This window comes from Neovison vison, chromosome 3 (assembly GCF_020171115.1).
Source record: "Neovison vison isolate M4711 chromosome 3, ASM_NN_V1, whole genome shotgun sequence".
Lineage (NCBI taxonomy): Eukaryota > Metazoa > Chordata > Mammalia > Carnivora > Mustelidae > Neogale > Neogale vison.
Window position 1 is genome coordinate 162,949,421 of NC_058093.1, and position 15,673 is coordinate 162,965,093.

A 15,673-nucleotide genomic window follows, 5' to 3' on the forward strand; every position below is an offset into this window, starting at 1 on the left:
AAAACAAACAAAAAGGATGACAAAGAGTCAGTAATGATCTTTTGAAGGTGGGATTACCAGTGACTCTTTTCACCCATTCATTCTTTTATCACTTCTTCATTCATACAAGAAGCATTTGTTGACCACCTACTGTATACTAAATCCTTTCTGCTCTTCAGTCTAGTCAGAATTTTTCTCATTGAGCATGAATTGTCTTTACGATATGATCCAGACAAACCATCAAGTTACTTCCATCTTACAAAAATTGAATATTGTATATGACTGACCATTCTCCGGTCATCGCATAGCCAGGCTTGTGGTGGTAGGAAGTGGGGAAGCTCCAGTGTCAGTAGATTGGAAGCTAAGGCATTTCCAATTATTCCTGACTCTGAGAATCACAGAAAGGGGGTGCGAGAAAACCCTAGAGACATTTCCTTTGTGAGATAGAGGAAATAAAACCCATCCTGAGGCACTGGAAAAGACGCCCAAGCCCTTTTTCCTCTATTCTTTCATCTGTTAAATGGGGATAATGATACTTTGTGTTTACCTACCTCAGAGAGGCATTATCAGGTCTATTTAAAGGCTCTTCCGATGAAGGCTGCTGTGTAATTACCAAGAGCAGCTATGATAAAGAAACCTAAATACAACAGCATATCAGCTGGAACAAATTCTCAAGGGAGTTTACTTCTCTGGAAAAATTTAAGAAAAGGGTAGCAGCTCTCCTCTGGGGAATTTTGGGTACCATTCTAGGTGGAAGTTTAGGAAAGGTTAACTGATTTTCAAAGTCTCCTCCTGGCCAACCATTCAGGATCTTCCTCTGCTTACTTTTCCCCATGGTCTAAGCAGTTTCCATCTGAAATTCCTCTTTCAAGTTTTTTCAGACCTTAACTCAGAAACTCTTTTATCCCTGAAAAGAACTGCAAGCAAGGCATTTACCTGTGAGAGAGACAGAGTGAGAAAATGGAAGTTATAATGTGGGGAGAATGTGCACCTCATAAATGATAGGTAACAGGGGGGACTCTTTGATAGTTTTTAAAAAGAGGACTGAAGTTGACCAGTAACACCAGACTTTGCTGAAACTCATTTGACAAAGTTATGGAGGGTAGAGTCAACGGAAGCAGAAGCACAAAAAACAGGGACACCACCCCTCCATCAGCTCAGGAGAGAGCCGACCCGGCAGATTCAGGATATTAGCAGTTCGACTGGAATATAGAGATAAGCTAAGGAAACATTATGGCTCTAGGATCCTATAGGACTTAGCAAAACATTGAAGATAGCAAGAAAATGGAAGAAGAATGAAGATTATCGTAAAACTTGGTGACTTTGATAAGGTTTGGCGACATCCTTAGCAGAGAGAGATTGCAGCCCAGGGAATGGGCAGGTTGAAATTATTAATGAGATCTGAGTCCATACCATCGTAGGAAACCCAATGGTTTTATATTTTTGTGAAACTTACTCATGCAGTAAAGATTCTATTTATAAATATAACCTATGGTTTCTGAAAGCCTTCTAAGCAATATCAGAAAAAGTCAAATTCCAATGAGTGATTTTCACTTGAATGATTGGTAAGGTTAATAATTATGCATAATAATGATAATAATAGTTACCATTTATTGATTGATTACCATGGGAACTACATAAATCTTTTCCATATGCAACCCAAGTGTCTGCTGGTGGTCTTCCCAGATCTGGTAAAACTGTTCCAAACCCCACCAATCTCATGGTCTATGGAAATCCAAAACCCATCATCACATCTGCGAATCCCTAGGAGTTTGTGTCTCCCTGGCTTTTCCTGCCTCCCAGACTGGATGTGAAATTGCCCATTCACTCACTGATTGTGTAAAATGCCAAGCCATCATAGGCTTTGTGAAGCCCATTGAAATCAGAAAATGATGGGATTGAGTCATAACGCCTTCCGATCTTCTCCAGCCTCTCTGCACTGGATTATGTCGGAGGTACCCGGTGTTCTCTCCTTTCACTGAGCAGAGGCACTCATCTCCAAGGAGGCAGCAGCAGCACGAAGTACTTTCCATTTGTTAAAGCGACTGGCTCTGGAAGGTGGCTTTATTCACAAGTAGCAACCATTCATTTTTCCATTGCACGTAACCCTCACAACATCCCCACTTTACAGATGAAACAACTAAGACTTAAAGAGACGGAATATCAGCCCAAGGATATAAACCTATGAAGTGGCAGAAAGAAAATTTAAATCCAGGCCTGGCTGACTCTTACATTAAAATTAACTGGGTGTTGGGGGCCTGGGTGGCTCAGTGGGTTAAGCCACTGCCTTCGGCTCAGGTCATGAGGATCCTGGGATGGAGGCCCGCATCGGGCTCTCTGCTCAGCAGGGAGCCTGCTTCCTCCTCTCTCTTTGCCTGCCTCTCTGCCTGCTTGTGATCTCGCTCTGTCAAATAAATAAAATAAAATCTTTAAAAAAAAAATTAACTGGGTGTTTAGAGGAAGGGACAATGATTATCTACTACAATTTACTTTGCCACTTCAAAACTGCTTAGCTTTTCCATCAAATATCTATATTAAAAAAAAAAAGACAATATATTCTTAAAGACTGTATATGAGAAGCTCTAGAGTAAAAACCCCAAGGAGTCAGTATTGTTTCAGAGAGAACAAGTTAGGATAATTAAAATACGTAAACAATGGCAATGTGGCACTATTATTTTTAAGTAATAAAACTGAGATAGGGATATACGCCACTAGCTTGTCAAACCTGCAAATTACACAAAGAGATAGCTGACGCTAATAATGGCAATGAGGAGGAGGATGGTAATGATAGCACTTACCTAGCAATATTATGAATGCTTTGCGAATATTATTTAATTTAATGAAAAAAAAAAAACAAAACAAAACCCTGTGCCTTGACTCCATCATTATCCCTGTTTTATAAATAAGGTTTAAAAGGGAAAAGAGCCTAGCCCAAGGTCATTCATCTCAAAAGAGCTAAAGCCAGGAGCATCTGGTGGCTCAGTCCTTTGAGTACAGGCTGAGTTTGGGCTCAGGTCGTAACCTCAGGGTTGTGGGTTGAGTCCCATGTTGGGCTCTGTGCTGAACAGAGAGCCTGCTTAGGATTCCCTCTCCCTCTCCCTCTGCCCCTCTCACTGCTCACTTGCTCACTCTCTTAAAAAAAAAAAAAAGCTGAAGCCAGGGGTCTTCCCCAAGTTGTTGGAATTACACCCTTAACAACTTAACCCTTAATGACTTAACACCCTATACAACTTAATTGCTTCTAGACTCATGTTTCCAGTAGATGTCCCCTCTAGAATGGAAGTAAGTGCCATGAGGAACAAGGAATTTATACCTCTTGGTCCCACCGTTGACTCTAGTGTTTAGAACCATACCTGGACCATAGTAGGAATTCAGTTAATAACTGCTAAATTATAAGTGAAAGAAACAAAATATCTAAATCAGTAGAGGATATAAAAACATTTAAAAATAGTCACATGTTGATGTTTAAAATATTTAACCAGAAGAAACCTGGCTTGAAAACATTTGTTTTTGTTTTTTTTTTAATCTGTATTCATAGTCCTCTGGAAGCTGAAGAGGAACCCGACCCTGCACTATAACAGCTAAAAGACTACTGTAATTTTAGAAAGCCTTAAAATATAGATTTTATAGATATACACTTACATATATACACATATACATTGTATCACATATCATATTTGTTATTTTGTGCACAATTCTGATCACGTCTTTAAAAGGGGACAGTGAAAGTCTAGAGATTCTCAAAGGAAGTGAGTATGACGGTAGGGAAAATGGAAACTTTCTCAGAAAGAAATGAGGATTTTCGACAAAGAAGACATACGGTAACTATCTTGCGATATTTAAGGTGCTGCCGTGACTCAGAGATAGGCACTTGCTGTTTTTTTTTTTTTCTAGAAAACTTGGGCAGATTTTTCAGCTCAGAGTAAAGAGAAAAAATATATTTAACACAACTGTCCAACATCTTTCAACCATATTTCAAATGGATTTGAAAAACCAAGGTCCATTTTGTTATAAATTGCCAAAATGATAAGAATAATTACCTGTGGAAAAAAATACTAAAAAGATCTCTACATTATGGAGAGGGACAAGTCAGTTAACACAAGCCTGGCTATATGCTAATTAGAATCAACTGGAAAACTGTGAAACCGTGTTAATTTTTAAGGCATCATCCCAACTGAATCATAATCTCTGGGAGTGGGGACCTGAGAATCTGTATCAAAAATCTGAATTGTGTAATCCCCTCAGATGATCCTGGTCACTCGCCAGGCTTGGGGGGTCACTGAACTAGATTACTTCAAAGTTCTCTTCTAATTCGCTGATTTAATGATTCTTATAAGATTGCAGAATGATTTCCTTAAGAAATAAATGAAAAAGATCTGTGATCTGTAAAATGTATGTAGGTCATTCTAAAGTGCCAGCAGACCACCTGATTCCTTCAACAGGTTAAAATTCTCCTTGCAATCTAGTTAGTGCAAACTTTTTCCATGTATCATAGAAAGGTAAATTTTATCTGGCCTGTTTCCCAATTATTAAAGTTCCAAACCACTGAAATATAAATAAATGAGACTTTACCGTACTTAGAACACCAGTATGATGAAAAATTTGTTTACACCAGGAGGTTTTAGGTCATCCTTCAGTCATTCATCCCGGGAACTAAAGTACCTATGCATACGCGAGCACACAGGCGTACACGCACGTACGCACGCACACGCGCATGTGAACGCACGCGCGCACACACACGCACAAATGTGACACATGGTAAATGTTGGGCAACTACTGAGATGGAACAAAGGAGACCTTCAAATTCCATTGCCTTTTTAACCTTCTATTTTTCTAGGCAAGAATCTGGGAAGCCAAATCAAAGGCATCTAAATAACGTTATTAATCATGACATACTAAGCTCTTTGTCTCTAATTCCTTGTCTTTTAAATACGTTACTTTGGGGGAAAAAATGACTTTGGTCTAGATGGTGCTAAGTTGAAGAGTAAAAAGGAGTATTTTAAAGTATTAACAGATTGGAAGAGATCATATTCACCTTGGCTAAATCGGTTCCCTATATAAAGAGCTTCTAAAACGTATACAGGATAGCCATTTGAAGGAACTCTAATTATTGCGAAAGAACTACACCTGTAGATTTTTTTCCTAATCTAAAATTAAACCGTAAGGCTCTGCTGGAATCATTTAGGAAAGAATAATTGAAACCCCCTTCAGCAAGTTAATTCAGAATCTCCTAATTTTACTTTTCTTGTTCACAGGGTATCTTTTTTATCATGGTGTTTTCAAATTGAAGCTCACACACATCAAATAAATAGCATGATAATCAGAGGTTCCAATATCCAATACACATTCATTATTATCTGTCATTATTGTCAGTGTCACTATTATAATTGCACATGGTAAAAAGAATGGAAGCTTTTCCACAGGAATTATTCACGTGTATTACTTTCTAGGAGTAATTGAATAGTTGACATTGCATATATATTAAAGTAAAATATGTGATGTTTTCTCATTTGTTTTATTCTTAAGAAATAAGAAATACAGAGTAATCTCTGTTAGTCCCCTTTATTTGGATCCAGAAAGGTTCAGTTTTATGTAATGTCCAAATGCGTATTTTCTTATAATAAGGCTTCAAAGATATCCGATATGATTAAAGTGATAATTTTCTAAGAACATATAAGATAACAACTGGGTAGTGAAGTCCTCTTAATTAGCTTGTATTTATATACATGAACTCAACAAGAATCTCAGTAGAAAAGATTACTTTTCTTTTTTAACTATTTCATCAGGTTTGGTATGTTTAAACGAAGCCCATATTGTATTGCCAATATCTACAGATTAATAATAATTTCCCTTAGAGTTTACATAGAACTTTCACTTTATCATTTTATGTAATCCTCATGACAACCCCTTGAAGAGGCAAGTCAGATACTATCAATCTATTTAAAGATGAGAAAACAGAGGCTCCAAAAAGCCAAGTAATTTATACAAAACTATTCTGCTGAATAGAAAACTGGTCCTAGAAGGGCTCTCCTGGGTGACTCAGTCAGCTGAGCATCTGACTTCAGCTCAGGTCATGATCATGATAGTGGGTGGGGGGGTGGGGGTAGGGTGTGGGGGGAATGGTGTAGAGGGGGTGTGGGGGGGTTGTAGGGGATCAAGCCCCATGGTGGGCTCCACTCAGCGGGGAGTCAGCTTCTTCCTCTCTCTGCCCCTCCTCCTGCTGGTTTTCTCTCTCTCTCTTTCTCTCTCAAATAAACAAAATCTTAATTAAAAAAAAAAAAAAAGGAAAAGAAAATTAACCCTGGAATCCTGGTCATCTGGATCTTTTTTCCCCCCATCTGGATTTAATTAGTAGTTATGGTGAAATAAAAATTTAAAAAATAAATCTGAATTTTAGAAAGATCATAGGCCTGGTAGCATTAAGAGGCCAGAGTCTGAACACTCTTTATTCCATTTTATTTTACTATGGGAGCCTTGTAACGTCTCTTTAAAATGGAGTTATTTCTATAGCTTTAAGGCTGTTTTGACAGTCAATGGAGGAAATGGGGAGAAAGGCACATGTGTTCTGTGAGTCTATGTGTTCTCTCTTTCTTCTGTCCTCTACTACTTCTCACATGCTTTATTCTATTTTTGGTTTCTATGTGATTCACCTTCACAAATTAGTTTTTTTTTTAATATTTTATTTATTTATTTGACAGAGAGAGATCACAACTAGGCAGAGAGGCAGGCAGAGAGAGGGGGAAAGCAAGCTCCCCACTAAGCAGGGAGCCTGATGCGGGGCTCGATTGCAGGACCCTGGGATCATGACCTGAGCTGAAGGCAGAGGCTGAACCCACTGAGCCACCCAGGCGCCCACACAAAGTAGTTTTAAACTTTATTTAGACTTAAGTAATGTTGATACAGAGTTAGAAAATTGAGTGACACAAGCTTTAGAAACAAAATAATCTAAGGGAAATGCCTTACTAAGTTGAATGAATGATAATACGAATATAGGAATGCAAGATTTAAAATGTGTTTTCGCTCACTACAAGGCCATACATCATGACCTTAAAACACGGTTCCTCCACAGAAAACACACAACCAATGAAGAAGGAAGGTAGAGTTTCCTTTCCTTCCATGTAATTCTTCATCACATTCCCTGAGGAGGCTGGATGGTTTAGAGATTTATCTTAGTTTATGTGGAGGCTTTCGTGGCTGCTATGCGAGCTAGCCCTCTGAATCCTCTCACTGTTGGCAGGGGTGAAGGTTGTTTCCGTTTGCCAACTGTTCAATGGCTTAGGTATTGGTAGTCTCCGGCCAGTTCTTAGAGGACAGATGGCAGAGAATGGCTATTTGGGCAGAGAGAACAAAGACTCTAGCTCCTGTCCTCATCTCCAGAGATGGTCCATCTCATTTGCCTTTGAAAATCACCCATGTGGATTTGTCCCAGGAAGCTGGCCTTATCAATTAATGAAACAACCTTACCAGCATCATTAAGTCATTCATTCCTCTCCATCTGTCATTCATGAAACACGTTTTAAAAGCAGTACCTTTATTTAAATGTCAAAACAGAGATTGAATTAGATTGCTTCGGTCCCACTATCACTGCCCTGAGTCCTTTCCTCTCCCGTCTAACCATAGGTATTGGCCTGGCTTGTCTGCGGCCTCCGCAGTCTGGCAGCAGGTAGAGTTGTCACGGCAAGACAACCACACAGTGGCACCTTCTCTCTGAACAGGAGAAGTCTCCACAGGGTACCCAGTAGCAGCGGCCTGAAAAAGAGTACTTGCTCTCATCTTGACTTGTCTTAGACTCACGGAATGGTTGATTATTTGGATTAAAATGACAACAATAAAATAGTCCTCTATCAGTCCTGTAACCGTGCATTTAGGAAATTCCAAAGAACATCAATGACGTATGTTCTCATTTCAAATTAATAGAAAGCTACTTACGACACCGAGTTTCCATCACCCCTCTTAGCAAACCACCCCAATCACCAAAATCCTCAAAGTATGGAGCTCTCTGCCGATGGATTCCGGTTTTGTTTCCCAACCACTGATCTGTACAGTTCCAAAGTACCTTAAATTCAAAGAAGCAAGGGGGCTTTTTGTGCATGACAAAATCGATATTGCAAACTGATACTACATTAGGCATCCTTCTGGAAGTCCAGCTCCCCCTCTCCATAATTCCCTGATAGGGGTTTCTCCAGAAGGCATTTTTTCTACTGAGGCATAGACAATGCATTCACTGGCACCAGAGTTTCATTAAAGGAATTCTCCTGTTCCCTTCCTTCACATGGAAATGTCATTAACTGTATTAAGTTAACTCTCCGAATGTTAGGTTCTTAACCAACAAACAGTGCTTCTCCACAAGGGCATACTTTGCCAAGCGTCCTGGAATCTGAACGTCGGGCTGAATGTGTCCTAACAGATTCAGAGCCCCCACGGTGGGTCGCGATCATATTTAAGAGGGACCTTTTTGTATTTATTGAGTTTTTTCCTTCCGTCATGGTCGTTCCCTTTCTTCCACCACCTTCCGCCTTTCAGGTAAATGAAAAGTTCAATTATATGTAAAGCGACCGTTAAATCAGCAGGCCCCTCGTGGGGGTCTGGGCCTCCCGTCCCCGCGCCAATCGCAAGTGTGCTCAATCCATTAGCCTTCCCGAGGATCGCACATCCATCAGGTCGAGTGTGCCGGCCAGGGTGCATCTTACAGCTTTTACTGCATATGAGACGTTGCAGGCCTGTTCTCAGGAGCTGCCAGGCAGACTGGGAATCACAGTCACGGTTAATAGCAGCGAATTGCCAGCTCTTGATGGGTGGGTAGTCACTCCTTTCAGTGGTTGCCCCCTGGGGGAGAAGGTAGAAAAACAGAGGGAGGGAATTAGAGTGACTTTGCACAGTTGAGCAGGTTCATGCCGCTGGATCAGTGGCAAGCATTGGCAGGGCTCCACTCTGGGGAGGCTCAAAACAACCTCACAGTCTCATTTTTACCAATTGGTGCTGCTGTGTCGCCAGTGGTGCCCAGGGATGGGGGCGTGGGGGTGGTGCTGGGGCAGGAAAGGGAGGGGGCGGGCGCTGGAAAGGAGTGAAGGCAGAAGTCTCAGCTAAATTAAACAAACAAAAAGTCTCCCTGGTACTGGTTAACCTACCCCAGTTAGCCCTGTGCTAACTAATTGTACCAAACTGGTATTCGAAGTTCCCTGGGTGATTAAAGAGTTGGCTCACAAACTCTCTGCATAACCTTAATTTTTTCAAGGTTCTTTGAGTGGAGAATGGCTTATAATAATGATTTTGACTAATACGATTTTTGACATGCAACTTTAATGCTTAACCTTAGTACAACTCCAGAGCATTTCATGTGTACTCAGCTGTAAAGAGTGATGATTTAAAGGGATAATATAAGAAAAAGGTCGTTCTAGAATGAACCTCTAACAAATTGCATAAAGGGAGCCTATTATTCCATGAGTATGGGGATATGCTGCTCTTCTGATCATTTTTCTGCTTGGTTCAAAAAAATTGTTGAGACATGAATGGGAGAAGAAACAGGAAAAAATGAAATAGAAATCTGCAAGCAAGGAACATTCTTTTGATGGTTATGATTTCGTCGCCACTAAAAAGGCTCTACAATAATGTGGTTATTCATCTCCTCTTTTGTTTTGGGTGAAGAATTCGCTCTAACAAGAAAATGCTGTTACTGGTCGGAGGTTTGCCTCCCGGGCCGGACCGGCTCCCCAGCAACTTGGTTCAGTACTACGATGATGAAAAGAAGACATGGAAAATACTCACAAGTGAGTGGCCTTCTCTCTTTATTTACCCACCTATTTATTTCCGCTTAGAGCTGTCTCCATGAATTTGAAAACATGGCTAATCAAATTAGACATTTTATTGATTTGTTACCCTTTGGAGGTCTGTTTATGTATCATAGGGGATTTGGAGTAAAAGACTAAATTAACATTGCAGAGGTGGCCCATTTGGTAGACGAACGGGCCTAAATGAAACTGGCCTCAAAGTCCTGTGAGAGTTGGTGTCTCTGTGACACAGAGTGGGTGGGTCACAGAGATGTTCCAAAAGAAATGCCTCCGTTCTTTTTTTTTTTTTTTTTTTTTTCTTATCAAAAGTGGAACGTTGGTGAATAGTCCCAGTAAATTTTCTCACATCATAAGGGGTGTTTCATTCATTGTCTTTGTAACTGACATTCATGTTGCCTTTTAGACATTTTCTGCTCATTTGCCTGTAGTCTGTGGGACTGGGTCTTAGAGAAACCCGACCCTCGATAGAGCGGTAGCAACAGCCACACAGTGTGGATGGACAGACATCCGCGGCCTGTGCCAGCTTCATTCCACTGTGCTTGCGAACTTCCACCCAATGGTCTCTTCTGCCCCCCCTGAAAGGGTGATTGTGTTTTACAGCAAACCTCTTGCCTTGGGCGGTGAGATTTGGAACTTATTGTTACATCGGTTATGATTCCCAATCTGACTCAGTCATGGAATCAAAAATCATCATTTCTTGAGTGCAGCAGGCTGTGTGCTCCGGTCCCCTCGTGGGCACAGTGGCTGCACTGGTCAATAAAACTAAATTTTAACTGTCAAAATTGCCCAGAGCTGTATAGATAAAATAATAAATGAGTAATTTTGATCCATAAATCAAAGCCATACATTTAAAACCGACAAAAGAGAAAGTTAGATTTTCTCCTGGCGTGTGTCTTTTAAGCGGTTATATGTTTTATCAGATTTTTAAAAAATCATTTCCTTTCCTCGTACTAAAAGCCCTTTAAAATAATAGGACTAGGACAACAGTTTGCCCATAAGAGCAGAAGAGACGCAAAGACATGTGAGGTGGTGCTTGAAATACTGCATTTCGGAGCTGGCTTACCCCGGTGAGACCGCCGGTAGCATCGTCCAGGATCTGCGACGAGGAAGCTCCCCAGACACCCGTACACTGTGGAAGAAGTGGGGGGATAGTAGCGGGAAGCTTAAGGAAAAGGAGGGAAGAAAAATAAGTTACAGATCCTTAAAATGGTTTTCACTCTCTTTTTTGACAAAAGGACCATTCATAGAGATTTGAACATCTGAATGAGTGACCAAGCTGTATTTTTAAAGTAAAACCAAAGAATCTGTAGGCTAGAGAAAGCCTACATAGAATAAGACACGGATGCTAGGAGGAGAGAAGAAAAAGGAAAGACAAAGATTCCCGAAGAGAGAGGACAGAGGCATAGAAGCAAAAGAAGTGATAGGCATTCACAAACCCTTCTGCTTTCGCACATACACCAGGAGAGGCCCAGTTTGCTACCGGTTTGAAGCCCTTCGTTAAAGGCAAGAGGATTAACTAAAACATCGTGAATAACACTCTGAGAAAAGTCTTAGGTTCATTCGAAAGCTTATTTGGGGACAGAGCGATCATTTAGTCTCCAAACAGGGACACTTCAGAGCATGACATGGGGACCTACTGATTATGCTGGGACAACAGGGATAGATGGGAACATAGGGTCACCCTGCTCAAATTTTTTTACCTTCACTTAGAAGGATGTGGTGAGAAGGCATAAACTTGAAACAGTCAGACCTGAGTTCCAACCCATGTCTTTGACCTTGATCCAGACATGTCAGTTTCCCAAGTCGTGGCTTCTTCATTTTGTCAGCACCACTGGAGTATTTTTCTAAATAAAATTGTGTTTATAAGTCATCTAGCCCATAGTGTGAGCTCAGCCAACTGCAGGTGTCATGGCCATTATTATCACAACACCACCATGCTGAGGACAAGGACTGTGTGGACCTTTACACCCTAGAGGTGCCAGTCAACTCAAACTCTCCATGCAGAGGGGAGACCAGTTACAGGGCAATAGATACAGCACTCTGACCCGAGGTCCCGGAGCCAGGAACCTAGTTTCCGTAGTTTTCCTACGTTGCATGTGGTAATCTACAGACTCAGCAGGAGAGATAAATGACGGTCAGTTGACTCCATTCACAGGTTTGAAATGGAAGAAAATAAAGACATGAATGTATAGAAAAGTTCTTATAATGGGAGCATACTCAAAGATCTCGAACCTCTTTTCTATAGTCAGGCATGCTTACAGCTTTGAAATAAATGTCTACTCCACTTACACTCTTGATTTCCCTGGGACTTGTACTTTAAAAAATAGAGTTTATTACCTGCTGGGCTGTGACAACATGGCCCCAAGTGAAGGCATATTTTCCAGGTTTGTTGGAGAGAGACAGACAGTTTATCTGGATGATTTCTGCTGTGTGTGTATTTTTTAATTAAGGCATCTTATTTGGCTAATAAATAGGACTGGTCATGGACAGATTTCCATGCTATTCGGGCCATCTAACAATAAAGGAAGAAATGTTTCTTACTGGAATAGAAAAAAAAAATCCAAATTCTCCCTAAATCCAGCAAAACATCAGAACATCAGGGATTGCGGAGCTTCCCACTGTCATTCTTTTGCCCCTGAAGAACCGTTAAACTTACTGGCAGGGAGATGTGAATGTCAGTTAATGCTAGCCGACAGGGCCAGGCTTGGGGTCTGCTTAATGAATAAATGGCTATCCCCGTACGAACTGACAAATAAACTAACTAGCAAAAACCTAAAACCCGACTCAGCTAGAGCCTCTGACTCTTAGAATCCTTTGCCCATGTGGCTTGAACACAGATGTCTCAGCCTGTTTCATAAACACGCTCCTTCGAGAAAGAAGGCATTCCACAGGCAGGCACACAGAAACCCAGTTATGGGAACCACATGGCTTACACGAATCGGATAACAAAGAAGAATGCAAAGGAAAGGCAGTCCTTACTCTCTTCGGATCTTACCTTATTAGGTGATATTTTAGAATCACAGTTTAAGGGGTACACAAATAATAATAAATTGAATGGAGAAGGGTGAGTAGAAGGGAGCAAGTGGATCGACAGGACCTAAAAGAAAACAAAATCCAACTGCCAGCCAGTCAGGGGTCTGGTCTACCCAAACAGCAAAGGGAACAATTACTCCCACTGAAAAGACTGTATTGGTAACATGCTGACACAGATTGCATTTTTATCTGCCTCTTTGGAAAAATCATTTAATATAACATTATATAATTAATGTTGAGAATAAGGACGGAGCTCCGTGGTCTCTCACAGAAAAAGTATTGGGAAATAACACGTAAAAATGACCGTGAAGTCCTCTTGTCAGTGTAAAATGTTAAGTAGTAACAGTAAAATTGGCATTGTTTTTCTCTCGACTGTTAATAACAGAAGGGAAGTTGGGATGCACTTGCGTTCATTTTTATTTTACAGCACCGCTTCCCCTGAATTTCTCACTCCTGCACGCAGTCTCCCGTTTCATTCTTAACTTATTAGAAAGCAGTACAGGAGACATGAATACTAAAATGGCCAGTGTAAAAAACATGCCTCCTGCACTTTGCAGACCCTAAATCCTTGGTGCAGAGATCAAACGAAACAATTCCCGTGACTGCTTTAGACATTTTTATAACATTTTATAACACAGAGTTTTTATGAAGTCCACGTGTAGAAGTCCTTTATGTTCCCGAACCCCCCCTACCCGCACCCCACTACCAAGAGACAGCACTGAAGGAGCCATCTACTTTCCTCATGCTCACCACTGGCCAAGTCCTTCACTGGTGGGGAGAGGCGTTTCCTGGGGACGGACTTCCTTCCTCCTACATTTCAGATGAGACATTCTGCTCGTTAGCGGCTTGTTACTACTTTCCGTGAGTGATGGGGGGGACAGGACTTCAAAACAAAGATCTGTCCTTCCATGTGCCCATGACGACTTCCCTTGAATAATGTCAGGATGAAAATTAGAAGAACTAACTTAGAAAGGCATCTTCCTTCTTCTGGCCACCTTCAGTCCCTTTGCCAGAGGTGGGGGGAAATGCCTTCTTTCCTCTCTTCCTTTCAGTTGACTTGTGGCTCTGTTCTCTTCCTGTTAGTGCAGTTGGGGGCCGTGTATTTTTCAGTGGCAGGACAGAAAGGAAACCACTGTGTGGAGATGTCCTGGACAGACTCCTCTGATCCCTGGAGGACATTGAATTTGTTCCCACCCACACAGGAGGGTTCTGGGGTCTGGGTGTCAGTGATTTCTTTTAGGAGAATCGCAAAGATCAGACGCTGATGGACTCTTCTTCTTCTTCTTTTTTTTTTTTTTTTTTAAGAGTGGGGAATGGTTGAGGGCAAGAGAGATTGAGAATCCCAAGCAGGCTCCAAGCCCAGTGTATAGCCCTGCCAAGGGGCTTGATCTCACATCCCCTAGATCATTACCTGAACCGAATCAATTGCTCAAACCAGGCGCCCCTTCGTTCTTTTTTTAAGATATACTTTCTGGAAACGCCTGGGTGGCTCAGTCGGTTTAATCATCTGCCTTTGGTTATGGTCGTGATCCCGGGGTCCTGGGATCGAGTTCCGCATCAGGCTCCCTGCTCCGTGGGGAGCCTGCTTCTCCTTCTGTCTGCTGCTCCCCGGGCTTATGCATGTGCTCTCTCTGTCTCTCTCTCTGACAAATAAATAAAATCTTTAAAACAAATAAGATAAAATATACTTTCCTTAAATGTTAAAGGAATAGTACCAAGAAAGCAAATCCTCTAGAAGACCGTGAAACTCAGTTCCGAAAGATAAACACAGGTTTGATCATACCCGATACCTAATAAGTGCTGATTATTCAGGAAGTAATAAGTCTGCACACTGATCCTTTCACCGGGACTTCTTTCCTTGGCCCCTCTGTTTTTTTGACTTCACTTTATTTCTTTGAGGATATATGTTGGAGGGAAAGTCAAGTTAATCAAAGCTAATAATTATTTCTTTTGATTATTTACTTAGAAAGAATTAAAAAGTAAATCAATTGAGGGTTTTATAGCTGTGGGTTTCCTTTATTTATATTATCTTTAGACCTAAACCCCACAAATTAATTTTATTTAATTTCGTTTCTAGATAGGGATGCAGATTCCATACATAGTGCATTTCTCATTGCAGGGGAACCTCAGAAAACAATTAGGTGTTTCCAGAATGATTCTGAAACTGCCTGGGAAGAATTTAGACTTATTTACAGACTTCATTCCTTCATGTAACAAGCAATTACTGAATACTCACCCTGTGCTGGGTGTGGGAGGTTAGAATGCGCATAAGATCATTTCCCCTCTGAGGAACCTAAGGAAGCAATTACAATATGGAGTGTTAAGGAATAGAGCTCAGGGTGCTTGGTGGGGGCAGGGGGGGGGTGAGCAGAGAAAAAAGACCCCAAATATGAAAGGTTAGGGAAACTTTCCTCAAAGTGACCTTCTGTAAAGTTGAAAAAATGGATAGAAAGTATCAAGGCAAAGAAGTATTTTAGTAAGAAAAAGTATTTTAGTAAGAAGATCTAGTACTGGAAATGCCAAAAGGCAAGACAGAGTTGGTGCCTTCTAGAAACTGAAATGAATTTGTGTATCTGTAGGAGAGTCTGAGGCTGGGAAAGTAGGTGGTGTGGCTGGAGGAGTCAGCAAGAACCATATTATATGGGACTAATTCACGGAATTGTTAAGATCGATTGAAGAAGTAAGAGCTGAGTGGGGCGCCAGGGTGGCTCAGTCGGTCAAATGTATGACTCTTGATTTTGAATCAGGTCATGTGTTCAGGGTCTTGCTCTCAGGACTGTGAGATCAAGCCCCATGTCAAGCTCCACACTGGGCTCTGCTGAGTATGGAGCCTGCTTAAGATTTTCTTTCTCCCTCTCCCTCTGCCCCTCCCC

At 41.2% G+C, this 15,673-nt stretch overlaps 1 protein-coding gene across 2 annotated transcripts in view; it reads left to right on the top strand.

The window, feature by feature from the left end:
* The window catches only part of KLHL14 (kelch like family member 14), a 97,492-nt gene that overhangs the window by 18,441 nt on the left and 63,378 nt on the right, over positions 1–15,673 (top strand). For both annotated transcript variants that reach the window (XM_044243203.1, XM_044243204.1), the window contains exon 2: positions 9,625–9,746. In XM_044243203.1, coding sequence (XP_044099138.1) covers positions 9,625–9,746 — 122 coding nt within the window. The remainder of the gene's footprint in view (positions 1–9,624; positions 9,747–15,673) is intronic.